General features: G+C 37.8%; 3 protein-coding genes across 42 annotated transcripts in view; 2 read left to right on the top strand and 1 right to left on the bottom strand.

The window, feature by feature from the left end:
• The window catches only part of CFAP96 (cilia and flagella associated protein 96), a 183,967-nt gene extending 182,822 nt beyond the window's left edge, over window positions 1–1,145 (top strand). For both annotated transcript variants that reach the window (XR_014258391.1, XR_014258392.1), the window contains one exon: window positions 1,051–1,145. The gene's annotated coding sequence lies outside the window, so the exon portion shown is untranslated. The remainder of the gene's footprint in view (window positions 1–1,050) is intronic.
• The window catches only part of SORBS2 (sorbin and SH3 domain containing 2), a 202,842-nt gene that overhangs the window by 32,428 nt on the left and 142,558 nt on the right, over window positions 1–27,856 (bottom strand). For 23 of the 39 annotated variants that reach the window (XM_082444762.1, XM_082444740.1, XM_082444775.1 and 20 more), the window contains 9 exons: window positions 27,210–27,276; window positions 26,469–26,513; window positions 23,749–23,938; window positions 21,178–21,292; window positions 13,541–13,699; window positions 12,766–12,849; window positions 10,923–10,979; window positions 6,683–6,732; window positions 3,814–4,001 (listed from right to left, as the gene is read on the bottom strand). In XM_082444762.1, coding sequence (XP_082300888.1) covers window positions 3,814–4,001; window positions 6,683–6,732; window positions 10,923–10,979; window positions 12,766–12,849; window positions 13,541–13,699; window positions 21,178–21,292; window positions 23,749–23,938; window positions 26,469–26,513; window positions 27,210–27,276 — 955 coding nt within the window. The remainder of the gene's footprint in view (window positions 1–3,813; window positions 4,002–6,682; window positions 6,733–10,922; window positions 10,980–12,765; window positions 12,850–13,540; window positions 13,700–21,177; window positions 21,293–23,748; window positions 23,939–26,468; window positions 26,514–27,209; window positions 27,277–27,856) is intronic. The other 16 variants (XM_082444747.1, XM_082444752.1, XM_082444753.1 and 13 more) reach the window with 4 other exon arrangements.
• TLR3 (toll like receptor 3) overlaps window positions 1,277–27,856 on the top strand; it is a 358,863-nt gene continuing 332,283 nt past the window's right edge. Inside the window, exons 1-2 of the mRNA XM_082444780.1 lie at window positions 1,277–1,383; window positions 5,071–5,149. The gene's annotated coding sequence lies outside the window, so the exon portion shown is untranslated. The remainder of the gene's footprint in view (window positions 1,384–5,070; window positions 5,150–27,856) is intronic.

Genomic DNA, 27,856 nt, shown 5'->3' with positions numbered 1-27,856 from the left:
TGGACAATGAGTAGCACCTTCTTGAGATGGTGGGTGGAAAGGCTGGTGCATGGGGCTCCTTTTTAGAGCTTTGAGTGATGAATTCCTTTCAGGAATATCTGGCAGCAGTTCACTGATAAGACGGTGCAGTATACTGTTGTCTGGCAAACTTCCCCTTCTCTTTTCAGCCTTAATTTGGTCACAGATGTCTTTAAGGGCAGAGTCCAGAGCCTCAAATACAGACGTTTTACATTTTGCCTTTTCCACCTGTTTTTTGGGAGTTGAATTTTTTTTCCTCCGGAAAGGCACGGGACTGACTAGAAATGCCAGTTTAGAAAGGCCAGGGTCCGTTTCTTGTCTTCTGGGCTCTTCAGTATTTTCGTGTTTAGCTCTTTCATGTTTTAACATTGTTGTAAATCGAGTATAGGAGGCAGGGCATCTGCCTTTGCAGGAGCTGATGAGGTGCCGGTGATGGTGGTGGTGATGGTGGTGGTGATGGTGGCTGGATCCATAAAAACTTTCAGAGGATGTGAAAGAAAAGTGATCAAAATCACTCTCACTGCAAAAGGACGATCCTTCTACATGAATGTAATCACTGTGGTCAGACACAACTCCATCCTGGTCACTATCAGAAAACTCCATATGAGTTCTCGGCTGCTCGTCACTGGTGACTTCAATGTGGATCGGCACCAGGGTTTTAGACTTGTAGCTTCGTTGTACCTGAGAAGGGTGTCTACTTTGATTTTCTTCCTCCAGCAAAGACTCAATGGAAAATCGCCTTTGGGGACATAAACCATTTTGTTGTGGTTCTAGGGTTACAGGAGATAACATTTCATCTCCTAAATTTGGCATGGATTTTGACTTCTGAATCAACTTTTCAAATTCAGAAATGCGGGTGGGTACCATGTCCCTGGGCACCTCCTCAGTGGAGGACTGGCTGCATCCATGGAGCAGGCCCTTGTGTTGCTGCTCCTTTTCATACTGCATTATTCTTGACTTGACAGAGCAAATCACCTCTGAATTCATCAAATCCTTGCGGTTGATGCGGTGCATTTTCTTGTACAATTTTAGGAACCCTGGGGCGTCGTGGGCTGACCTGTGTCGGAGCCTTGATCTGCTATTACTGCGGCCCTCCTGGATGTAGGGGGAAGCCCATGTTACGGGGCAGCTCTCCTTGGAGTCCTCTTCACATAACAGAGAACCCATACTTTCTGACTTGGCTTTCGGGTCAGGAAAACTATCGCAGTCATCGTTTAAAAGGTCATCGCAACTACGGGATTTGATTTTGGGGGAAACCGTTTCTTCAGTGCTGCTCCAGACCTCTGCGTTTTGCCGGGCCATTTGCCAGCCGTTTTTGAAAGTAATGGCCCTCTGTGAGTCATGTGGGATGTCCAAATGCTGTCTGTAAGTGTTACAGTAATCTAACTCATGGGAGGGGTTGCCGTTGAGCCCTGAGTAACTGCAAAGGGATGGACATATTTTGCTATCGTCCCCACCTTTTAGTCCAGGGCAGCGTGGTGGAAGAGAGACGTTGGAGAAGTTAAAAGGCTCATAAAGAGGAGAGCATGTCAGTTAGCGTCAGATAGCACAGCAAAGAGAAGGCATTTAGTGGAGTTTCATCTAGACACTGATTGTTATACGTGTAGCTTCAACTTTAGAGAAAAAAGCCTAATTCTAAAGCAAGGCAATACTTTGGCAATAAATGTAGCTTTGCAGATGATAGTTAACAAAACCATGTATAAAAAGTAACTGGTGTCGCTAATACGCCTATTTCTATTGCATATTTCATCCATCTTTCTGCAAATATGGTATTCAAAAATCCAGTAGTGCCTTGTAAGCTAATAGCATGACCTGGTAGTGATTTAAAGGTTTTGTAATTAATACCAAAAATGCTATAGATTTAAACATCTTAATAGGGTCAGGATTTGAATCTTATTTGATTTATAATAATAAAGAGGTAAAGAGTAACTTATAAATTTACATTTAATTAATACTCCCATACCGTATCAAATAATTTTTCATGGGCATTAGATAGAAAAAGCTATAAGACAAAATATTTTCCGAAATTGCAAAATCAAGTTCAGTTGCTGTGAACTATTGCTGCTAATATTTTTCTAAGAAATAAACCCAACTAGCACCTCTTTAAACAAATGAATTTACCTCTTTAATTTCTCTACCTTCAACCTCTTATTAGGCAGTTTCCCATAAGGATAACTGGATATAATGTAAAACTTTCATCAGAGGTAAATGCACTTGCTTTTTTCCAGGAAGGGTCTTTTTAAAAAATCATTTGCAATATAATAATGTAGCGCTAACCCTGACATCAATTTCGAATATCTATGGAAATAGTCTTTTCTTTTGTGTTGCTGAGTTAATTAATAAATGAGAGGCCAAATTACATCTAATGGGACATTTTCTTCTTAGAAATAAGCCTAGTGGAGGAAAATAGCTCTATTGACAGCTCCTGCCTTCTCCAAATTCTTCAAAAGTAGATAAGCACATTAAGTAGCTATGTAGTATTTGAGAAAGGAAGTTGACTTAACACCCCCTAGGATAAAAACAAATATCTAAATTAATCAGAACCCTTTTAACTTTTGGGTGGTATCCAAGCATAATGAGTCAATGGCATTTCATGACCTATTGGTTTCCTTGGGATATTTGTTTATATAAATGAGTAGAATCTGATACTGGTACGTCTGTTAATTTGAGGAATGGTACAGTGAAAGGGGATCCCTCCCTGTGAATCTCCCAGTAAGTAGTCACAGCTCTACTAGGCCACGGACAAGAGCTAGCACCTCCTGCCTATCCAGAGCCCAATCATCAAAACCAAAAATCTTTTGCACACAGACCAGCTAACTCTTAGCTTTAATTTCATGTGGCAACACTTTCAGTGCCTACATTCAATATGTGTAGCTGAATCTCTGCTACTTTATGGAAACTTCAGTTACAGCTCACTTTCTTCACACACTTCAAATTTCTTCTCTCTTATGTTTCAACCCCAGAGGATTGGAGGAGACCCTGAGTCCCCAAATCCTAGGTACCTATGGATACTGGTTCAATCCTAGGTCTCTATCTTGGGGATATTCCTGTTACAGCTGCAGTAATGTGTAACTAAACAGAGACTTGAAGGAGTGACATCTTGCTTTCAACACAAGTCACTAAATTTCCAGAGAGGAGACAGGCCATACAGAAAATTGGCTTGGTGATATCTAAACTTTACAGTTATGGCCTGAAACCAGTTAGTTCTTACGAGTGGACTGTTTGAATTGAACACTATGTTACATGCAGAACATGGATATTCTACTGTATGTATGAATATTGACCAAAATATAAAGCAAGTGATTAAAGAAACAACTTTCATAGGTTAGGCAAACTTTTGTCTAGAATTAAATAATTTTAAAAATCCAAAACCAATTTATGTTTTAGGCAGCAACGTTCTCTGTTGCTACTTCTAGTTTCTATTCTATAAATCTGATTAATTTTTCTAGTTGTAGTAACATTAGAAAATGTTGACAATATGCAAATGTTAGGAAATGTAATCTTTTAATAGCCTGACAATACAATATTTGATACTTTAAATTTGTTCCAGAAAACACACACAATATATTTGGAGAAAAGAAAGCATTAACAGATGATAAGAGTCCTTTAAGCCACTCAGATGGTTCACCATCCTGATTTAGTCTGTGTATAAAGAAAGCTATTGTTCTGAAACTATATTTTATTTAAGACACTATTTACATGCTAACTATTTCTGGGTAGTTATCATTGGACCAGCTCTCCCAAAGTTAAAACTTAAACTAGTAAATTGTTTATATGTCATTTATTGCTGCTCACCTTTTGCTCTTGATGGGGAAGAAGGAGAAGAACTAATGAAGGACTTTGTCAGGGTGGTGCTTGATCCTGGGAGGTCTGCTCGACCTGGGCTAGTTCTGCTTGCAGTTGGATCCCCCAAGCCCCTCGGCTGCCCCACCGCAGGCTCGCTCTTCCTCCTTTTCCTAAAGTCACTGGCCATGCTTGCAGAACTGAAAAAAGGAGTCAGCTTCAGTTTGGTTGGTGTGGCAGGGGGTTCAACTTTGAATCAGAAAGACTAGTGGAAGGTGCTGGTGGCCATGGTATGCCTCTTATCCCCCATCCCCCAAACTGCATTCTTAGGAATTCATTCCTTGATATTAAAAACTATTTCTTTACAATCACCTCTTTGAAAATTAATAGACTCATCTGCAAACAGTGACAGTTTCACATCTTCCTTTTCAATTTGTATTTCTTTTATTTCTTTTTCTTGTTTGATTGCTGTGACTAGGACTTCCTAGACATTATTTTTTTAGAGCAGGTTTTTTTTTATCTTAAATTCTTTTAGAGCAGTTTTATGTTTACAGAAAAATTGATTGGAAAGTACAGAGAGTTCCCATATACTCCCTTTCCCTTGCACACATTTTCTCCTGTTACTGACATCTTCTATTAGTGTGGTACATTTCTTACAGTTGATGAATCACATCGATATATTATCATTAAATGTAATTAAAGTCCATTGTTCATATTAGGGTTCATGTTTTCTGTTGAACATCCTATGGGTTTGAAAAATGTATGATGACATGTGTCCCTCATTACTGTATCATATAGAGTAGTGTCATTGCCGTAAAAGTCCCCTGCGATCTACCTCTTCGTCCCTCCCTCCCTGTGAACACCTGGTGACCACTGATCTTTTTACTGTCTCTAGTTTTACCTTTCCCAGAACGTCATATATTTGGAACCAACAGTATGTACCCTTTTTAGATTGGCTTCTTTCATTAGCAACGTGCTCTTAAGGTTCCTCCATGTCCTTTTGTCGCTGGATAGTGCATTTCTTTTTATTGTTGAATAATATTCCATTATATGGATGTACCACAGTTTGTCTATCCATTCACCTATTGAAGGACACCTTGGTTTGCTTCCAAGTTTTGGCAATTATGAATAAAGCTACTATAAACATTCATATACAGGTTTTTGTATGAACATAATCACCTTTTAAAGTAAAAATTCTCTATTAGTGTAATATTTTGTTACTGACAATTCAGTGTTAGGATTTTTACCATACATCTTTTCTCCATACAGAACAGTTGCAACAACATGAATACATCCGCAGGAGGGATGCCAAAATGGAGGAAAGGATTGGAAAAAAGGAGGAAATCTGGTAAGACCAATTTTTCTTACCTCGAGCTTTCCCTATGGCTTTTCCTAATAATCTTAGCTTTAAAAAACTTACACTGCAATTCCAACATTTTTCTGTTTAAATAATGAATGACCAATAATCTGGTCATCAAATAAACTATTAGAGTCCTTTTACCCGGTTGTATTAAAAGGTGTCGACAGTCTGTAAGGGCAGGGACTTTTTATCATGGTTCTGGATCTGAGTATAATATCATTTAAGACAAACATTAGTGAAAGAATATATACCTCACATAGCATGCTGTCTGTCAAATCATTAGATAGAATTCCACCACCACCAGCAGCAACAGCACACCAGCTCCTATGAACCAGCAGTATGCTATTTGCTTCACTGTCATTATTGTCTTACACAGCAGGCACAGCAACCGCTGAGCTATGTGCTGTTGTCACTGTTTTACAAATGAATAAATGGAACCTGCAAGCTTTGCAAGTATAGAGGTGGAGCCAGACCTCAGAATTTGTCTGCATTCTTCTAAAGAGGACACCCATGTTCGCCTAGACCTCTTTTTGCTGTCATTATCCTGTCACATGAGTGTCTGTGTGTCTCTATGTAAATCCTTAGATCAGACTAGAACTAACTAAAATTCAAACATTTTAGGTGCATACATAATTGTAAAAGATATAAAAGAAGGGGTTCAGGGAGCTCCTTTCTCAGATACATTAATGCTGTTTAATGGCACTCATGAAACCAAGGTACAAAGGACCCAGTTTACTTTTCCATTTATGTTGATAGAAATCTGTGGAAGGGCAAATTATTGTTATATAAATATTTGTTGTTGATGATATGATATGGCTGGGAGTTTGCATTATTCATTATTGTCCTTCTACTGTGTCTGAACTTCTGTAATATTTTAAAGTAAGAGTGATATTTAAAGCCTACGAACAGAACTTGCCTTGGTAGACTCTTAGGGCAGTTAGGACCTACAAGTTATTTTGGTTCCATTCTACTTTGTTCTTTGCCAACTGTGTAAACTTCGTATGTTACGGAGCCCAAGTTTCAGTTTACTAGAGATAAAATCTTAGGGATTGAGTATGTTTCTGTACTTAGAATGCCAGGTATATAGTAAGTTCTCATTTATCAGTTGTAACAGCATTCCTGATTTGTGTGGTCAGAGTATAATGAACAAACATATGTAGAACATAATTTATAAAATTTTTTCTAACTTATTACAGTTTTTTCAAATATATCATCACATCATCTAACAATACTGAAAATTAGATGTTTATTATCCTTATCTAAGGAGAAGAAAACTGGGTATGGAGGAGACAGGGAAGGCAAGAATTTCTCAGCCTGTAATGGAATCTAGAGTTATTTTACTTAATTTTTATACATTCTTGAATATGGTCATATAAAATGATGCAGAAACAAGTTAAAACAACTTCATGAATTATGGTGCTTAAAATAAAGATGAGGGATAAATAATTTTTCATTTCTATTTCACTGAAAAAGAAACCACTGGTATAGAATATCCTGGTTGCATAATAATGAGACTCTTACCTAGTGGGTCTTTCCAGGCTCCTGTCTATAGAGGATTGATACAAGGAGGCCTGTTAAGATAGAAAGATAGTTCCATGAAAATTTTGTTTGTCCCTGGACATTATATTAGGTATCCTAAAAAGAATACTGTCAAAATTGAGATTAAAAATACCATTTATTTTGGGCATAAAAATGTTTTCCCAAAGAGAAATCATGCAACCTAATTTCTACTTTCTTCTTATCTACTTCCTCTTCTGATATACAGTCATCCCTTGGTATCTGATGGGAATTGGTTCCAGGACCTCCCCAAGGATACCAAAATCTGAGGATGCTCAAGTCCCTCATATACAATGGTGTACTATTCGCATATAACCTACCCACATCCTTCCGTAAATTATCTATGGATTACTTATAATACCTAATACAATGTAAATGCTATGGAAATAGTTGCTGGCATGGAAAATTCAAGTTTTGCTTTTTGGAAATTTCTGGAATTTTTTGGGGGGGAATATTTTTGTCCCTAAGTTGGTTGAATCTGTGAATGTGGAACCCACAGATATGGAGGGTCGACTGTATAGCACCGCTCTTCTCTGTGTAACTCAAAATATTCATAAATCAAACATTGCCTGAGGGGGAAAAAGAAAAATCAATAACCACTCCTTCATGTAGAAATAGACTATAAATAGAAATTTCTTACATAAAGGAATGGTTTGATGTTTAAAGAAATATTTGTAGTCATCATGCAATCCTTGTAAAACTTAACCTTCTTTATAAATTTTTGTCATGTTGCCAGGTGTTATTTTTATGTAGACATAAAATGTAAGCAGAACTGCTTTCATCTGTCAACATAGACATGACTTTTTAATAAAAACCACAGAATTTGGTTTGAAATTAAACTAGACTACCTGGTCCTTAAATCAGAAATTAGTTATGTTCAGGGTTAGCTTAAAATAAATGATTTAATGAACCAAAATATAACCTTTTTTTAGGAAAGTGCACTTTTAACATTTTAGTCAGAAAATCAGCTCTCAGTTATCCATGGTTTTAGGGACAAAGAAAAATAGATGATACAAACTGATAAATAATTCCAAATGCTTATTGTATACACCATTTTCATACTTCTTCATTCTGAACAATACAATGAAACAGATATTAAACAAAAATGTTAAATATGAATTTGAGATGAAAGTAGTTGTGGTATGATGCATGATGTCTAGGTTGTATAGGGAAATGCCTACCAAATACACACACACACACACACACACACACACACACACACACACACATAATCCCCCTTATGCATAACTCTAAAATTGCTTCTATTAACTAATATTTTCATTTTTACTGAATGAGAATGGAATTGCCCAAAAACAAACAAAAGCATCTCTCTGCAAGAGAATATTACCCTCTCTTTTCTCTAGACAGAGAAAAGCATATTATAATACTTTTAGTTCCTGTAAAACATTTAGATTCTGAATTTCTCAATAAATATAAAGATAGAAAAAAATTGGTCTGCTAATTGGATAAGTTTACATGACTATTTTAACTTGCTACTCTGAATTGGACACTGGAAAGGTGGAAAAATAAATACTAAATAAGAAGGATGGCAAACAAGTAAATAAATAAAACCAGACAATTATATTCTGATTTTGAAATATTAATTCTACATGTTTGCAGAAGAGCAACACCAGAGAGCCTCAGAGCACTGCCACCTGTGTGGCTCACAACTTTCATGGGACATCCAACCACAAACCACAGTTGGCCATCAAAAAGTATCCATTGTGGAACACTCTTAGAATACCCCTAGAGTGATCAGAAATTTTGAATCACCAGCTAAATGATTTTGAATCATGAGCCTAAACAATAATATGAAATAAAACATAGTGTAAGAAGTGAAGGCTCTATACTGATAAATTAATTGTGTTTTAGACTTAGGCTAAGAAACTACAATTACTCCTCCTTGTGCTGGTTTCCACAACCTAAAATAAACTGAAACCAGTATTGTGATGTGTGTTCAAAGGAAAGGTTCAGTATTAAATTATAAGGAAACAATAAAAAGTCTAGATAGATGACTAAGAGAAAACCTTGTATGATAAGTATATGACTAGTACTCATTCTGAAATGGAAATTGTCTCCAGAAAGGAGGTAGCTATTTCGCCTGTTATGATCTACTGAGTATTTACATATTACCATTATTTTAATACACCTAAATGAAGGTCATTTTAATAAAATACAGACACTGAATTGCTCTTTCTGCTATGTGATCATGTTATTAAACTTTGCTTAAAAGTCCTTAATTGTTCCTTATTAATGCCAGCTTCTCACTTATATTTATGGATTAAAAAGTATGTTATTCATGGCATATACTAGGCAACTGATAAATGGTAGCTAAGATAAGGTCTAATCAATTACAAATTTTACCAGAAATGTTTTACATAAGGTTATTAGAGACAGAATCCAGTACCTTATCAGAGGATTTTTTAACACTGAAAAACCATGATGTGAAGTTAATAATATAGTTAATATGCTATCAGAACATATGACACCCCCTTCTCAATCCCTAAGAGATAATGCAAAATCAGTTTAACCATCAGCAAAGTGCTTCTTTATGTGATTTTTTTTTTGCCACTACCGTTAACATTACAGAATGCATAGAATTAAGTTTCTACTATTTTTATCCCAAGGATTACTGTGTAATGTTAATTATAGAAATGTATTTCACAGAAATTAATGGTTAATAAGAAATAGTATTAAGTAAATAATTTGTTTCTAAAAGATTTGAGCTCTAAATATATCTTTTGGAATTGCTAAGAAGTATGGTATAAAGGAAATAGCACTGAAGTGAAGGTTAAGAGATCTGTTTTTTATTTTTAATTTGCCACCATGTTATCATCTGATTTTGGACATATTTCTTAAAATAGTTGGACTCTACTTTTCTTGACTGAAAAATGAGTGAGTTAGACATGGCGATCTCTAACTCCATTTCAGTTCTCAATGAACTAACTGTCTTAAAAATATCTTGGAAATATCTGACCAAGATATCTGAGAGAAATATCTGACCACATTGAATTCCAAAGTAAATTCTTTGGCTGTTCATATGTTGAAATGATACCCTTTCTTCAGATCTAGAGGTAACATGACACACAGAATAGAACTGCTTGTTGTATTTGATTTTCTTCAGATTACACACCTATGTACAGCAAATAAGCCTTTAGAAATGATTGAATTCAATAACCCAGAATGTTTCTGGTTACTCTATTTACTTTTTATTTAATATATAAATATTTCAACACTTCTCTGTTTTAACATACACTGTGATGCATACCTCAGGGGAAATAATTTGGAATTGCAAATTGGTCTAGAAAGTTGGATATTTCCTCCTGAGACTGTGCCTGCAATTCCAGTTGTCACCATCGTGTGTCAGTAGTATACCCTGCAGCATAGGTATTCTACTAGTTTAGTTTTCTAGTTGCACATATTTAACTGAGTTAAGACTTTTTAATGAAAATATATATTTTTCATACTCTCTTTGACTAACTCAAATAACACTTTACATTGCCAGGCATAAATTTTTTTTTTTTTTTTTTTACTTATCAGATTGTCATGAGCATTCCTATACAGAGATGGAAAATGCATTTCATCTCATGTGCCAGTGATAATCTATTAGAGTGGCTGCCTGGATTATAGCATTGAGAAGGATTAGTAATGTCTGCCAAGGGTGTCTGACTGGGAAGTTGTGACATGTGTGCCAGTTATTTGTCAGCCCTATTCTTGATTTTTTCTGATGCTAAAGTCCACAAATTGTATTTAGGAAAATGAAAGAATTAAAATAAATTTTAGGAATATGTGAGGCATAAAAATCTGATTATCTAAGAATATAAACTGTCATTCTACACCTCCAAGCATGATGATAAAATGGCTCTGAAGAGATTTCTAGCAGTATTTTACTCAGTCTAATCAAATATATGCACTAACACTACTACTTTTGCTTTTTGATTATCACACTCCTGGATACCAGGATGCATTGAAGAGTTCACCTGAAAGTAATGATCGGAATGATTCTTCACCTATGTTTCAGAAGGAGCCAACAATTTTGGTATAATTAATGTCCAAGCAATGATACTGGATACAATCCAGTGATGCAAAGACAGATTTTCAAAAACAGCTTAGACACTTTAGCGAATTGTAAAACATGGATGTTCAGAATCACAGTAACAGGTCCTAAGAGAGAAATCTGAAAAAGAGAATAATTTGTTTTTACCTCATTGGAAACACCAGAAGAATGATCTTGAACATAGTCCAGAGCCTTTTTAGGAGGCTGGGTGTAGATGCACCACATAAGCAGAAGTGTAGAGATGGAATGGAGGAGAATCAATGGCAGCAAGGAATGAACATGTGGAAAAGGTGACAACAGTTAGAAATTGAGCGCTGACAGTATCAGATACACATATAGAGTGACATGAATGGAGCAAAATGGGGGTAGCCCAGGAGGAAGAGTGCGATGTTCGTAAATATTCTCAAGCACTGGGCAAAATTACTAGTGATTTGATTAGTATATTTATAAACTCATTTCATCAAATCAAAATTAGCACTCCTAGTCTCTAGCCACGGAGGAATGCAAGGTACATTAAAAAAACACTGAGGGAGCAGGTGGATAGCATGCTGGTGAGTTTCCATGTGTGGCCTGAAAATGATTGTAGAAAAATGCTGATAATTTAGGCTCAAAACAGAAATTGGTCCTATCCCTATAAACTGTCCAATCAGCAATAACAACACATATAAATTAAAGCTAGGGAATTATTTTTCTCTAAAGTAAAATGCATTTATGTGAATACTTGGATTCAAATTAGGAAAAATATTCTTCCTATTAGTTATAGAAATTCTAAAAATATTATTTGGTTTATACTCATTTACAGTCACTTTTCATCCAGTTCAATAAGATACAATGAATCTAACCAAGTCTCCTTTGCATTTTAGTGGACAAAAGGGACTAACTACTATAACCACCTAGTATATAATATATGGTCAGTATATGACTGTATAAATCAGTCTATGACATGATAAAAGAAAGATTGTACTCTCTGATCTTTAATAAAACTTCTGTGTGGTGTATTCGGTATGTTAAGTGTTTAAAATTCAGAAACACCAGTGAGAGTATAAAAACTATGTAACCGACAGACATCAAATGCACTGTGTCGGCAGCTGCAGTTCCCCAGTAAAACTCGAGTTAATAAAGGAAATTGTTATTTGAAGCTTGGGTTGATGCTTTATCCCAAACAGATGAAGCAGTTCTCGTAAGATCCACCTTTGGTGGAGGTCTGGGGACTAGAGGAGTCGTGGTGGTTTTCAGTAGCAGGAGGAGAAATCAAGGTCCACAGGGTTTCCTTGTTTTTCCTTTTCCTTATATCCCTAAGAGCAAATGAGACATTTTATAGTGGGGATATTCTGGCAGTATATTATAGTGGGGATTTGCCAGAAGTTTTTGTTTGTTTTTGTTTTTTTGATAGGTCTGAGTTTAACTTCTGACTCTGCCACTTAACTCTCTTGGGCAAATTACTTAACCCCTCTGGCCTCCGGCTTCTTTCTGGAGAGACATTGTGAGAACTCAGATCATTAGTATGGAACCCCGCCCTCTCCAGGTGCTTGGTGATTCTTCAGCAAATAGGAGCTACCATAATAGCACTTTTTATTATTGTAAGTTTCACAGTGCTTTTCTGATTGAGCTACATCCAAGTGGACTGTAAACAAATACAAATCTTCTATAAATCTGTAATAATTGTCTGACTATTCTAGGACAGATACTATCTCAACATTTTGAATCTGTCATCAATCAGATATTAAATAAGCTAATGCATGATTTGGTGGGAAAGAAAAACTATATAGGAAGTGTCTGACATGTTTAAATGTTTGGTAGAGAAGTGAATGCGGGCTAAGCTGTACCAAATTTGTGTGTGTAGAATATACTTTTTTCAGAGTATTTTTGGTGTATATAGTATTCAGCTTTCATTCTCTAAATGACGCCTATCTCTTCTGATAACGGTATGTTTTATAAATCAAACAACATTCTCCTAATCGTTTTATATTAACAGTCTAGCCTCACTTACCGGGCGTCCAAACTCCAGTTCTGAAAAGAATTTATACCAGGGCTCATTTTCTAAATCTATGTCATCTGGATTTATGCGATCAGTCTGGAGCAGATGTGAAGGAAAAGGGAAGGAAAAGTCACACTGAGCTAAGTGAGGGCAACGCTGTGAGGCATGAAAAACACACACATTCGCACACAAACATGCATCAACTCTCACCCAACAAATCTCAGCCAGAGAGAACAAAGGAAGTAAAGTAAAATGGGCAAAATTAGGATATGAAGATGAGCTTTGATGGCATCACTTAGGCCCCTAGTTATTTTCTCCGCCATCATTTCTAGTTTTCTCCTTAGCTTGATGCATAAACTATGACAGACTCTCTGTGACAGTGAGATTGAGCATTGATAGCACAGCAGGATATTAAAACAGGCTCAACTCAGTCACCAAGTAGCTCTTCTGGGCGAGTCACTCCATCGCCCCCGCCCTCATTGGTCCCAGCGTGTAAGCCTGGAGTCAGCAGACAGTTCGCTCAGGTGCAGGCACTTGGAGAGCCTGGGGAAGGCAAGGGGTAACGTGGGAAGAGATACAAGGTGGGGGAGGAGTGAGAAGTGCTGGGAGACTGTTAGCGGGTTGTTTGGCATGAAGAACCCGGGGTCTCGGTGAGAAAGAAAAGGGCAGCAAAGTGGGGGTGATTGTGAGTAGCCAGCCTCTGATTATCTTCTTAGCCTCTGGGGAGCCAGGGCTGCACCTGAACTTCCCGACGGCATGAGGTAAGTTAAAGAAGGAAGGAGCTCACCCAGATGGGAGAGAGAGCCGGGGTGCACGCGCTTGGTGTGGGAATGCTGGTCCTGGGCGGAGGGGAGGGGCTACCAGTTACTTCTCCATATGGTGACATAGAAATAGGCTTCCGGCCAGGGTCCCTTGGAACAGGTGTCGGAGTGGTTGGGAGAGGGGGCTGTAAGAAAAAGGGGTGAAGGTAAAACTGCTTCATTAGATGGAGGTTCTCGATGGGACCAAGATCTTGGACACCAGCTAGCAGCACTTTGGTCCTGCCTTAGATGAGGCAAGAGGAAGCGTTCCGGAGAAGGAGAATGTCCCCGGGGCCTCAGATGATTTAGGAATGGCCCGGATCACTGAAAAGGCGGGCAGACAAGGAGCCTTCACAAAGTGAGGGAAGGCCACGTTTTACGAGATACCCTGAGTATCACCTTCTACCTGTCCCCCGTGAGCTAGAGAAATGGACCTGGGTGGGGTTAGGTTTTTCATATTACTGTGGTCGGTCAAGGTTGGGGAAGAGAGAGGGAGAAAATCCCACCCTGGTTGGGTTAAGACTTTAGAGAAAAATTTAACAAAAAAATTTTTTTTTTTTTTGTAATTGACTTACACACCCCTCCACTGGTTTCTGAATGTCATATTTAAGATACAAAACCTAGGACTGTTAATGTAAGCAGGTTGAGAAAATATATACATATTATATATATGCTGTAATAATAGAAAAAAAGACAGAGCATTTATTTTACCCAGTGATATCCTTAATGCTTTTAAATAATACATGCCTGACCAGATTCATTCAGGCCATTGATTTTACATTAAAAAGGGATGCTTAAAGTACTACATATGGGTTATGACTTCTTTGAGAATTTATTACATGACACTAATTAAGCGTGGGACAACTGGATAGTAATATTTTAAGTCAGGGGAAAAATAAAAAAACTCCAGTTCTCTAAAAGCCATTCACCTGGGCCAGGAGAGGACACATTCCAGGAGATATATGATGTGCTCATGGCCTCAAAGCAGATTCGTATCATTCCCTTCCAGTTTCTAAAGAACTCAAGGACCTACATGGAGTAACTACATCTCAGCTCCAGGAGAAATGCTCTACAAACTTGTGATATTGGGTGCTTTGAGATATGCCATATTCAAACAAAAGCCATTATTTGACATTAGCTTGTCCGAGTGTTTTGTTGGCCTGTTGCATTCCCAATAGTTTTGTTAATAACACAGTCTGTATTTAATAATCAATTATATCCAAAGCCTTTTTAGAGATGTGCTTTTTATTTCAATATTTTATGAGATTATAATAGTAGTTACAGGCAGTGATAGAAAAGTTTGAGACATCATAACACAAGAGTGAAAGGGCCTATGGTATCCAGAATATGTGGTGACCATAATGATAAAGACCATGTAATAACCCTGTGACATGTTTACCGTGGAGTGCTAGGAGATTAAAAACAGACTATGATAACAGTTATGGTGGTGTCACAAAGCCTGTGTCTGGACAAGCACAGTATTGAGATTGTTCTGTTCTTTCTTTTAAAGTATTATTCTCCTTTACTGTTATAATGTTATGGAGAACATCGTATAATTACTATGAGAAATGTTGCAGAAATTTTGAGATATATTCTCTTACTTAGTCAACATTATATTTGGTTTACATTTCAGAAGTAACAGTGAAATTGATAGAAAATATTCTGGTAATTAATTTACCATTTTCTGTTTAATTAAAAAATTTGTTTCAATTTATCTCTGATTCAATAGTGCAAAAATAGTAATTGAGATTCTGATAGTACTGAAATACTGTTTTTCTCCAATTATCATTTAGATTATAGCTGCAGTATGTAGGTATTTTGTGGAATAGTTTGGCTGGAGCTGATATTTAAGGTAGTTGACACTAGAGAGAATTTTCCAGTAATTTTGTTCTGTCTGTAGAGACCCAGGACTGCTTCCACAGGAAAACTAATCTTTGGATTTTTCAAATCTCGCTGTTTCTAATGTTATATCCTTAATAATATTATTAATTCTTGATTTTATAATCTCTGTTTTCATGTACAGTACTTTATTTTGCTAAGGGGAGATAGAAACTTCTCTTAGAGGAAACATTTGTTTAAAAAATATTTTGAACAGTAGAGGGCAGCAAATTTACTAGACAAATAAGTATATTTGGTTACAACTTCACTTTGATTTCCACCTTAAAAAATAGATACAACAAAGAAATATACTAAATCCTGATTTATAGAAATCTATTTCTATGATAGACTATGGAAAAGGGAGCAGAATATCTACCATCTTGCACCCTACCTTGGAATGGCAACTTCCCATGAATTACGATTTTGTAGATTAAAACTTCAATTTATCATCTCAATGGGCAACTGTCTAGAATTCATGCCAATAGAAATTAGAAGAGAAAACCCCCGCAAGGATAATTGGTAATTATCCATAACTTTGGAATGTAATGAAAGGCACATGCTTGAGCAGCGCCTCGATCGATGGTAAAGAAATGGTAAGTGGCAGAACTAGAATTTTCTCTATGCTGCAGTTGACCTTTTGAATCCCTTTAGTCAGGCAACAATTAAATGTATTATGTAGCACTCTTGAGTCACTCTAAGGTACACAGAGGCCTCACAAAAGTCAGTGATATACATTCAGATGGTCAGCTGACAGACAGACATACTAATGATCTCACTAAATCAGCACTTTCCATAAGTGACTTGAAAGTTTTTTAGCCGTTCAACATGAATGTTAACATTCAGAAGCTCATTTAGGAAGCACGATCATGCTCATAAAAGACAACAAAAGAGCAGAGATGCTGCTGCGCCTCTTTCTACCCTCTTTTGATCTCTTTTCATTTTGAAAAACTCAGCACACCTGGGCTTACAACGAACACCGGTCATGAGCTCAAGAGGAAGTAAGAAAACCTAAAATTATAAATCACACACAATTCTTATTTAAAGGTAACCTATTTTTGAAGTTTTGTTTTCTACAGTTTAAAAGCATTTTGTTGCTTTTCAGGTTATAAAAATTCTACTGTTCTCAGAATTCTTATCGCGGGCATGGGATTTCTATGTGCCGTTCCGAACAGAAAAATTGCCAACATCATTTGGTCCTTTATAACTTATGCTCATTAGATTTTTAAGCCTTAATGACACTGGCTACTATGTTTTATATTTATTGAGATACCACAGTAAGTGCTCTACACATAGTTAGTTGGAATAATTTTTTATGGTTCAAACCAACAGATGAAAGTCTCAGAATTTTTATAGCTTAAGCTTTAAGTGACAGTCTTCACTGCTAAAGAAGCTTAAGTTTACTGAGGCTTTAAATTGCATTTCAACTCTGCCCTGTGTTTTCAATGCTTTTTCTTTCACTTTTACCATTATGTGCAGGTTTAGTTATTGTAGAGAAAGATAACATCTCTCCCTTATTTTCTATTTTCAAGCATAAAGTTGTCCTAAATAAGTGCTTAATTGAATTTATATTATTTTATTTTAATGTGGTTCACCTATAAACATATCCAACCCAGATGGGATGTAGAATTTTATTAATATAATCCAAGCAGAGAGTTTGCATGATTGTCTCATGGAATAAATTGCAGTTCAAATCAGTTTAAGATAAATTCCTGGTGATGGCAAAGTATTTTTCTAGATCAAACATTTGGCCCATTTAGTCATCATTTCTAAATTTATAGTCAAATGAGCATCTAGGCACTTCAAAAATTGTATTCATTTTTACTTTCCTGTTAAAGAATATAAATGCATATTCCATTGATTTCTAAGGAAGAGGAGGATCCTTTTGGCCAGGGTCGGGGGAGGACTTCTCTTCCTCTACCCCCTTTGTACGCTAGGGAATCATGGAATTCGGGAACCACAGTTACTAACAGCAGTGTGTGGAATCCCTCGTGTGTGCTTTGACGGAGACCCATGGTGCCTTTTGTCACTAGAAATGTACAGACTTCATAGATTAGCAACAGAACAAGGATTAGGTCCCACCAACTTTACCCACTAACTGCAAGGGTAAAACCTATACTCATTCCCTTACTATTAATTCAGTGTGTATTCACTGAACACCTACCATGTGCCAGGCATTGCGCTAGGTGCTGGGGATTCGACTGGTGCACCAGACGGGGTCCCTGCCTTCAAGGAGCTTAAAGTCTAGTGAGGGACACAGACAAGTAAACAGGCCATTACAATTCAGGGTTGTGAGGGGTAATGCAGTGTGCTGTAGGGGGGGCTCACAGCAGGAGAAGCTTGGCCCCTAGTGTCCAGTAGTCGGGATGGTGCCCTGGGGGAAGTGAGACAGGCCGAGGAGGAGATGGGATTTTCCACAGGAAGAAAGAGGTGGTGGAGAGAGCATTCCTGGCAGAGAGACAGCCTGTGCAAAGGTCCAGGGGGGGAAGATTGACAGCTCTCTGTAGAACTGGAACATGGTGAGTGAAGCAGGAAGGGCAGGAAGATACTTGAGGCTGGAGAGGTCAGCGGGGGCCAAACCACAAGGTTTTTTGTATATTACATTAAGGAACTTGGATTTTGCTCTAAGGACACTTGAGAGCTGGGAGAAAGTTTTGAGCAGGAGGTTTTCTAAGATTGCCCTAGCTGTGGTGTGGAGACTAGATTGGAGAATTAGGGAAAAGAGTTAGTGGCTGTCATTCTAACATAGGCAATGGACAATTGTGGACCAGAAGAGAGGAGTGGCCGTGGCATTTCTCCTGGGAGGCAGGCCTTTGAGATGGTTGGGGAGAGGCGAATCCAAGATGGCACTTGGGAAAACTGGGCAGACAATGGCATCATCTCGGAATTCAAAAGGACAACAGAGAATAACCCAGCTGTGGTGTATAATTTACAGACATTTAAGATGAAAAGAGTAAAGGAATGCTCACAAACCGTCTTGGAGGAAAAAGACATGAGAGTGCCTAAATCTTGCGGTCCTTACGTGTTGTCCACATGCTGTCCCATCACTCGTATTTAGCAAACCTGCTCTCTATCCTCTCTCTTGTGTGTGTCCAAGACACTCTCGAATCTTACGTAAACTCTATCAAGATATAGCCACTCTCTGCAAAAGCACCATGCCCTGAGCCCTTTGTTTTTGTTTTTCTGATTTAGAGAGGCAACTGGAATGGATTCAGGGTTGATGAAAAGAAAAAGATAATAGTCGAGTCCTATAATAAAAACCTGGCCAAAATGATACAGATGATTAGCTCAAATCATTTTGCATAAGGCTGGCCCTCAGCAAAATTGTTTAGGAGGGATAAACATTTTGGTTCTTTCCAATTCTTCATAAAATATCCATTTTCATTTCCTTCCAAGTTTCTAGGTTCCTTCCACTGCTCCTTTCCTGTGGCAGCAGAGACCCATCCGTACCCAAATCTTCAGCCATACCCATATTCCAGATCTTTCCATTCTTCTTAGAGCTGGTTAAGTATACAGGTCTTGTGTCCTAACTACTCAGGGCCCAGGTTGCTGGTAAAATAAATCCAGTACACTAATTTATTATAAATGAACAAATAAACTAACTTATACTGCAAAATAATTAAATAATCAAATACTCTAATTAAGGTGATAATGACTACCAGCTAAATGTGTTTCCGATTTAGCTAATCCGTAATGTGCAGCAGTATGGTGGTGATTAAGTGCACCAGGCATGAGTCTGCCTGGGCTCAACTTCCAGGTCCAGCACTCACCAGCCACGGGAACCTGAGCAAGGTTACTTAATATGTGCTCAGCCTCTCTATCTGTAAAACGGGAATTCCATACATCTACTTCATAGGGTTGTTGGGATCATTATATGATATAAGGCATAAATTACTAATTATAAGGCCTGACACATAAGTAAGTGCTCAATAAGGAGCTACAACTACTGCTATTGCTGCTGTTATTATTATTGCTATTTTTAAACCGGGAGCCTTCAAAGCTTTAACCCAAAGACATGGGTAAAGTGGAAATTTCTGTCACAATGACAGGGCCTGTGAATAAGCTCCTGATGGGGTGAATTCATTTGGTGTGTCTCCGTTTTAACCATACAGGAGATGGTCTACTTCTCACAAATGTGGCGCTACTTTGCATATTGATTAAATGATAGACTCCAAGTTCCTTGAGGTAAAGACTATGTCTCGCTCACTGCCGTGTCCCTCACACGTAGTACGATGCCTGGCACATAGGTGGGGCTTCACAGGTTTTGCTGCATGAGTAAATACTAGAAATATCCTGACGGGATTGCTTCCAAAATCAATCCTGTTTCCTGACATCACAGCTACAAAAGCATTCCAGGACAGTTACAACCCCCAGCATCCTAAGAGTCTCAGACATTGTTAGAATGATCGTTAATGTTTCGTTATTTACATTTAAATCTGAGACTCATTATTTTGCATGATTATTTTGCTATTTTAAATTTTATGCAATGGCGATATCATGGTTCACTCAGTTCTTATCCTAGAAATTTCAAAGGTCATGATATTCAGTCATATAACTTAGTGAATGGGTTATATGTTTGCAATGGAACCTGCAGTTCGGTGGTGTTCCTTTTTTTTCTTTCAGTTTTTCTGGTAAAGTCCTGTTACTCTAAAAGATATGAGTTATTTGAAGAAAGGCAAAGAAGGCTTAGAAAAATATCCTGTATGAATTATGTGATTATAAGGTTTTTGAACATGTTTCTCAAGAACATAACCATAAATACAGGGTTTCAAAAACTAAATCAAGGACACTCATTGGGTGTGGTGAGCAACGGTTTCTAATCAAATTTCAGGGCTGGCCTTATGTTATATATAATACTCTGGTTTCTTGGATACTCTTAAAGGCACTAACAAAGAAAACTCTCTTTTTCCTGTTCACTGACACCTAAAATTCTTTTAAGACAAAGACGAGCAAATTGCAACCAGAAGCAGGTTTTGATAGAGGGGATGCAGAGGAATTATAGAATTTCAAAGAGATCCTGAAGGCATTGATCTAGGAGGGAAAGCGAGGACTGGGGGAATCGAAACAAAAGAGGGCCAAGGAAGAGCCTATTTGTTCAATTGTACTTTGAGGAGGCAAGTGGTTATTTTCAACTTTTTATGTCTTTTCCTTTGCATGTAATTAAAATATATAATTGGAAAAAATACTGCAAAGTTAAATATAATCTTGATCCATTAGATTGACAATCAGTCAGGAAACTTGAGGCTTGGTAACCTGAGGGAGATTTAATAAGAATCAATTAAAACAACTTGTTATAACAAAGGACATTTGGAAAATTTCCCTTTAAGCCAAAGAAATATTAAGAAACCAAAATGGAAACCAAGGGATGGAACTGCCTGGTCCATTTGTATCAGAGAGAATGAAGGATTGTTCTCATTAGCAATGGAGACTGGCAATTCAGTGTTGCATTTGAGAGTTGTGCTTTTTCTTTTTAAAAAAATTAAACTCAGGATCACGATTAGGCACATTTATAGTTACATGAGAATGAGTCCTATATTTGGTGAGTAGGGACAATATATTAGAGACTGTATCTTTAATTCTGAGATAAGATACACAAATCATGATACAAAGTAAACATGATTTCTAAATAATGCCAAATAAATAAATCACCTTTGTGGTTAAAAAACTGCTAAACGGTATGAAATTCAGGTTTATTTGGGAACCCAGGAAACCTAGAGAACTGGCGTTCTGTTTAATGACAGGTGCTTACTGGTCTTTCATGCTGCAGAATGGATGACTTCCCAGGTTCATATTCAAAAATACTCCTTGGCTCAGAACGAAATTTCCTTGTGTCCACTTTTCTGTCTGGAGGGTCCCAGTCATGCCTAGAAATCAACAACAAATTACATATTAAAATAATTCTCTATGCTTAAAACCGTTGTATAAAACCACTGATTATCTGTTTTCAAAGCTAATTTTAGTATAGACTTTTTTTTAAAGCGTCTCAGGATAAAATGTTAATATGCAAAAAAATACCACATTTGTGTTCTGTTTTTCATAAATGATTTAAAGAAAGCCATTTCTTTGATTTCCTATTATATTTTCCTCTACTTTTTTTCGTACAAGGACTATCCTCCTGCTGGCTCAGTAACTGACACGAGGGGTTTGTATTGATAGAAATGCAGCCAGTTATCTGCTAGTGAACTCTGGGGTCACAAACGGCAGCTGTGTATTTTTGTGTTTAGAGGAAGCGGCGGTTATGCTCCATTAAGTTGTGTGAGTTTATCCCATCACTCTGTGACCTGGCGTCCTTGATCCGAAGTGACAAGGAGTAATGTACACGTCATGTTTGATCTTGTTTATCTTGCAAGTGGCATCATAGTTTGTCTGTGAAAAGTGCAAAAGTATCACTTGGGTTGCCATCCATAAGAGCAAGTTGTATGGCAGTGGAGACCCTCCATGGTTTTACCCTTGAAAAACCAGAGGCTGGCATCTATTCCATCGCATAGGAGACCCTGGAATCAGCTCTTTTTCCTGAACTAATATCCTTCAAGAGGCAGGCAAAGAGGGACTTCAAAAGTAAAGCTTTTCTAGGTAGCTGAGGCTGAAGAAGTCTTCCTTTGGGAGGATCACATTTGAGGAAGAAGGATTTTCTGACTGTAGAAGGAGGCAATTCTTTTGTTTTTTTTCTTTTTTAAAAAAAAATATTTTTTTATTTATTTGGCTGCGTCGGGTCTTAGTTGTGGCATGCGGGATCTTTGTTACCTGTGAGGGATCTTTGTTGCAGCATGCAGGATCTTTAGTTGTGGCATGTGAACTTCTTAGCTACGCATGTGGGATCTAGTTCCCCGACCGGGGGTTGAACCCGGGCCCCCTGCATTGGGAGCTCAGAGTCTTAGCCACTGGACCACCAGGAAAGTCCCATGGTGGGGGTAGTTCTGACCCATAGAGTGGGATGAAATTCTGACTCCATGCATGTTGGAAATAGAAGTTTCTACAAGACAGGAGAATTAGGGGCAGGCCGGTCCTGGCTTTCTAGTAAATTGATGAGTAATATTCAGCAGACGTACTTTGAGCATCACATAAGACAATGTATATGAAAACATTCTAGAAAATTTTAAGGGATTATCGTGTTTCTCAATGAAAGATTTATTTTTACTAGACATATAGGACAAAATACATTTAAATCTGAGTTCATTTTGGTTCTTTTTTTATAGCAGAGATAGCATTTTGTGTCTAGACAATTATTTCTCAAATTTAAGACATAACACCTATAAACATATAATCATCATGAGGAGACGGGCATTAAAATGAGAACTCTTCACACATAATGTACGTCTATCTTTGTGGTATCTTATACCCTATATGATCATCAGTTACTTTTAATGGTACAGAAGGGTGTTGAATATAATATTTCTGGGATGGGTATGATAGATGGATGCTTAATAACCATATTAATAGTGAATAATTCTTATAGTCTTATTTATTATTGCTGGTATAGCATGAGCTATGGCTTTAGTTAGAGCTGAGTGTGAATCCTGGCTTGGACATACTAGCTGCATGAGCTGAGCAACTAACTTTAATTTTCAAAACCACAGCTATTTTTTTTTTTTTTCCCTCTCTCTAAAATGGGTTTAAAATAGAACATATCTCATTGGGTTGTTCTCAGAATTAAGTGATATAATACAGGAAAAGTGCTTAGATTAGTGGCTCATAGTGAGGTCTCAATGAAGGTTACCTATAAGTAGTACTATTAGTCATTATCCTAATAAAAATGGCCCAATAGAAATGTGTTTATAAATTTTTATTTTTGTTTGAATAGTTTCTATAAAAATATTTCAGTGGGGAAATTAAAGTTAGTGTGTGGAAATGAGTCACAGCTAGACACATCAACTAATGCCTTACTTATGATTTACGAATAACCTTTTCTGTTTTCAAAAAGATACTTTTGTGATCAGAGGGGCAATTTTAAATCATTAATAGTCCTAACATTTCAAATCTGAGGAAACTGAAAATTAACTGCATAGTCTCTGACCTGCTGTGCCAAAGGGAGTGTGTGTCAATTATTTCTATTTATTTGTCTCATATGCATTTATTGATCAAAGAGTGGAGATGACGCTCAGTTACTTCAAGTCTAACTCAGGTGCCCATGATATTAGGAACCAATATTGTGAAAGTAAGTGTTCACTACACTCTTGATAGAGGAGGTGAACATGGCACCTTTATAAGACTATACATATACTATCTCAGAAAGGTAAGCACTGATTCTTCTGCTGAATGCCCTGTGGGCTTATTTTTATCCTAAGCTAAATACAGGACACTTCAGGGGAAAATGCCTTACTTTTCTGTTGAAGACCGATCTCTTGGTCGAAGTGGTGGGACTGGAGGAGGAACGTGCGGGGGAGGGACAGGCGAGGAAGCATCCTTAAAGGCATCAGTGCCGTTGTCGGAGTGGCTTTTGGAGAGGGGCCTGTAGGTCTGGGTCTTGGCAGCAGGATGTGACTGAGCACCGTAGGGTGAGTTGTACAGGCCTATCAGGAAACACAGCACAGCAAAACAAACACAGAACAGAAACAAATAACATGTTGAAAGTGCATTACATTACTTATACCCCACAAAAATATCCCATGATTTTACCAAGATTATTATCGGTAAACATATTCACAATGCATGCATTGGATGGTATGCTCTTGATTTATTAATATTATTAATTTATTAATCATTATTAATTCATTAATGGATTGAATACACGAGCATTGGTTACAGTGAATCCTCATCAGTTATTATGGAATTAGTAATAATTCCAACTGGTACTAGAAACAAACTTACAGATACTTAGCAGATTTTCTCGTGGATAATGTAAACTAATAACGTAGTTAAGATTTTAGAAGAAGATTAAGAATACTTAATAGAACTGTTTCCAAATATCTTCTATTACTTTAAAAGCTCTGATCTGCATATGATAATTGACATGTTAATTGCAATCAAACAAAATATTGAGCAAGTTAAATACATGCGGTGCAAGGCATAAGGAAACATCCACTCTCAATAAGCTTATAGCACATCTGGGGAAAAGAGACATGATTAGAATTATGATTGAAAATAACTGGTAGCATATGATAAAGGCCACATGAGGAAAACATATTTTAGGCATTAAAGATTTCAGAAGATGGTGATTGGTCGGAGAAGATATCACAGAACTGATGACACTAGAGTGAGCCCTGAAGGATTGGTTTGGGTGGGTTGGGGAAGAGGGCAGTGGAGATGGCAGAGGAAAAAAAGCAGCAGAAAGTGCAAGGCATAGAACAGCGCGATGTAAGGTTAGTAGGAGGGGAAGAGACTAATCAGAGTTGCTTTGTCTACTGATTAAATGGTAAAACTCTAAAGTGCTCTGCAAGTATATATGTAACTACCGTTCAATTTACTAATTCTAATGGATGCAAACTTCAATGTGAAAAATAATTATAAAAATTCTGAATTTCCTGCCACCTCAGTCTTTTGAGCTAAGTCTATTTTCATTCATCTGCTTCTCCTGAAGGTCCATGCAAATTGGCTATGACAAATGAGACAGTGTCTGCAGTTTTGTTTTGCCTCAGTGCTACAGTCAGACTTCAACCTGAGCGCTTGTTAAGAACTAAACAACAGACCCAAAATGGAGTTGCTCGTGCTAAGCCCCACAGCACCAAACCGAGACTTAACTTAGTTACAGTTTTGAGTCTCCCAGAAATGGAATCTTAAAGCTGTCCATCAGGAATGGCCTGGCCAGCACGAGTTAGATACTCTGCCTAACAGCCCCCTCCCCTCCCCTCGGGGAAAGTGACCTTGCAGTAACCCACCCGCGTTTTTTCTTAGTCTAACTTCCTTGTTCCTGCTCCCTTCTGCCTATTGAAAGTCTTTCATTTTGTTCAGCTCCTCAGAGCTCCTTTCTATCTGCTATATTGGATGCTGCCTGATTCATAAATCGTTTAATAAAGCCAAGAAGATCTTTAAAATCTTCTCAGTTGAAATTTGCATTTTAACAAGCTAAACACAGGAGAGGAGTTAGGAGAACCTGAGACCAGGAATAAAAGTTGAGGGAATCTTAGCAGGCCACCTGCTATCATCTGCAAGAGCGAGGACTTAAAACCAGATTCTTGCAGCTTGCTGAGCTTGTTCTGCTTGTTTTTTTCCCTCTACTTGTCGTCGGACACTAGTAGCAGAATCCTCAACAGGGAAAAGACCTGAGTGCTGGCCTTCAGGCCTCACGGAGGGGACAACCTCATCCAGCTTGGGGGTGTGGCTGGCAAGGGGACCTTGATGGGAGGCTGCAGCTGCCGAACGGGACGTGGGCCTCGGAGACTGCTCTACAGAAGGGAATAACAGGCACTGTGCAATCGTCCTGAGCCTAAGGCCGGGAAGTGACAGGCGGCCCCGTGTGGGGTCCCCTGATGTGACATTTAGGAGAAAGAGATGATGGAAACATTTTTTAGGGGTCCCTCACTCCAGCCTGTAACCACTTCACAAGATACCAACTCACTCAAGTACAAGTGGAAATGCCCGGAATTGAAGTTGTTCCATTATGACCGCTGGCAACTCTGAGTCAGAAAAGTGGTCCAGCAAAGTGGGATGTTTAAAAATCCTTCAATGAATGATTGCATTTGGAGCAAAAGCATGGACAGGGTCACAAAATACTTTGCTTGACTTGTTTTTGGTGAACTGTATCTGAAAGATCTTATGCAATTGTAATCATTCTCTCTACTGATAAAAGAAGATCTTTATCTTATTTTGTACCCCCTGTTACAGTATGTTCTTTCCTGCTGTCCTTCACACTTTGGTTAAACATTCCTGAAGCCGAGAATAAACTAACAGTGGGGATGAAGGAGATAAAATAGTATTAGTTCTCATTTCCATGAGAAAAGATCAAATCTTTCATTATACATGCTGAGAAAAGAAAAAAAGCATCTTCCTAATTGTAGAAACTGAAATCGTGCACTCAGAGTGGTAAAAAAAAGGTGACTGGGAAGTTCTTCCAAGTATGGGAGGGCACAGTGTATTCATGCCAAGCAAGGAAACCCATCCTACCTGCATTATATGTATAAGGAGTATTATACATGTCTGTGTCATCATCTAGAAAATGAAACATAAATATTATGATAATACAGATTGGTCACCACATCCTAACAAGATAGCAGAACTTCAGAGAAACAACAGATTTGTTAGTTCATTTTGCCTAGTTCATAAAACCATTTTTAAATTTTCAAATATTATGGGGTTTTCTTTTTCTGTTTTTTTTTTTGCTGGGCCTTTGCAAATTGACTTCTCTGGGCTGTAAAGGTTTGCTCCACTGCCCACTTCACAGCATACAGATATCAGTCCCTCTTCCTCCTTTCCACCTGTTCTGGATCATGAATTTCCTTTAGTAAGTGCTTTAAAGATCCCTTGTCAACTCAGTGAGACCCAGCTACAGTCACTGTCTTGATATGGGGCAGATACACGTGGACAGAGGAATAATGCGTCCGTTTAAGCAGATAATACGCCAGGCCAGTTTATAGTGTGGATGGGGAAGGATGAAGGCATAAAGCCAGAGCCCCTGGCACTACTCCAAGGGTCACCTTCTAAGAGGCTTCCTGGCAGCTCAGGGGTGAAGCAGGAGCGCAGGTGTCTGGGAGTTGAGGGGTGATCTAAGAATAAGGAGGAGTGCTGAAAAGAAGGGAGGGCCATGAAGTTTGCTGGGGTCTTGACAGTCTGTGTGAACCGAAACTACACGAAAGAGTGTGCATCCTTCAGCCCACGAGGACCTGACCAGAAAACAGAACTACATACCTGGCTTGTGCACCATGTGGATTTGCTTAAACATGGTCTTGTACCAGTCCTTTGGCCTGTCAACTGTCTGTAAAAGAAAATGTCCAACAGTTACAAAACTGGTTCCAAATGAACATTGTTCCTCTTTGTATATTTTATCTTTTTAAATAGCAGATTTCTGTTCTGACTCTTTACTATGTCATGATGACATATCAGTAATTTATCCAGGGATACATGCAATTTGTAAATATATTACCCTTTGTTTGGGTGGAGGCTGAGTTGGAATGTTATACGCTATGGTTCTATTTCTTCCAGGTCACAGCTGTGCCCAGCCCTAGATAGTTGATATTTGTACAAGCTTATTTATATAAAATTAACTGAATAAAAGTTATACTGTTGTAATTGTTTGCTTCGCTCCTTTTGGATATTATGGATATTATCATTATCCATAATAACTTGTTAGTATACTGTTCAAGACATTATTTTAAAAATTAACTAGGGAATATTTTGGACTCGAATTGTATTCTGATCATCGGCTTAGAATTAGAGAAATAAAAATTTGGTATTTACTAGTCTAAGTTACTAAAATACTGACTATAGTAAACAATCTAGTGTCCTAGAGGAAGTCACAAAATATAGATATTGTTTCAAAATTTCTTTAACGTGAT

Source organism: Balaenoptera physalus, assembly GCF_965194825.1.
Source record: "Balaenoptera physalus genome assembly, chromosome: 21".
NCBI lineage: Eukaryota > Metazoa > Chordata > Mammalia > Artiodactyla > Balaenopteridae > Balaenoptera > Balaenoptera physalus.
The sequence above is the reverse complement of the archived record's forward strand: the minus strand, read 5'-3'. Positions and strand labels throughout refer to the sequence as shown.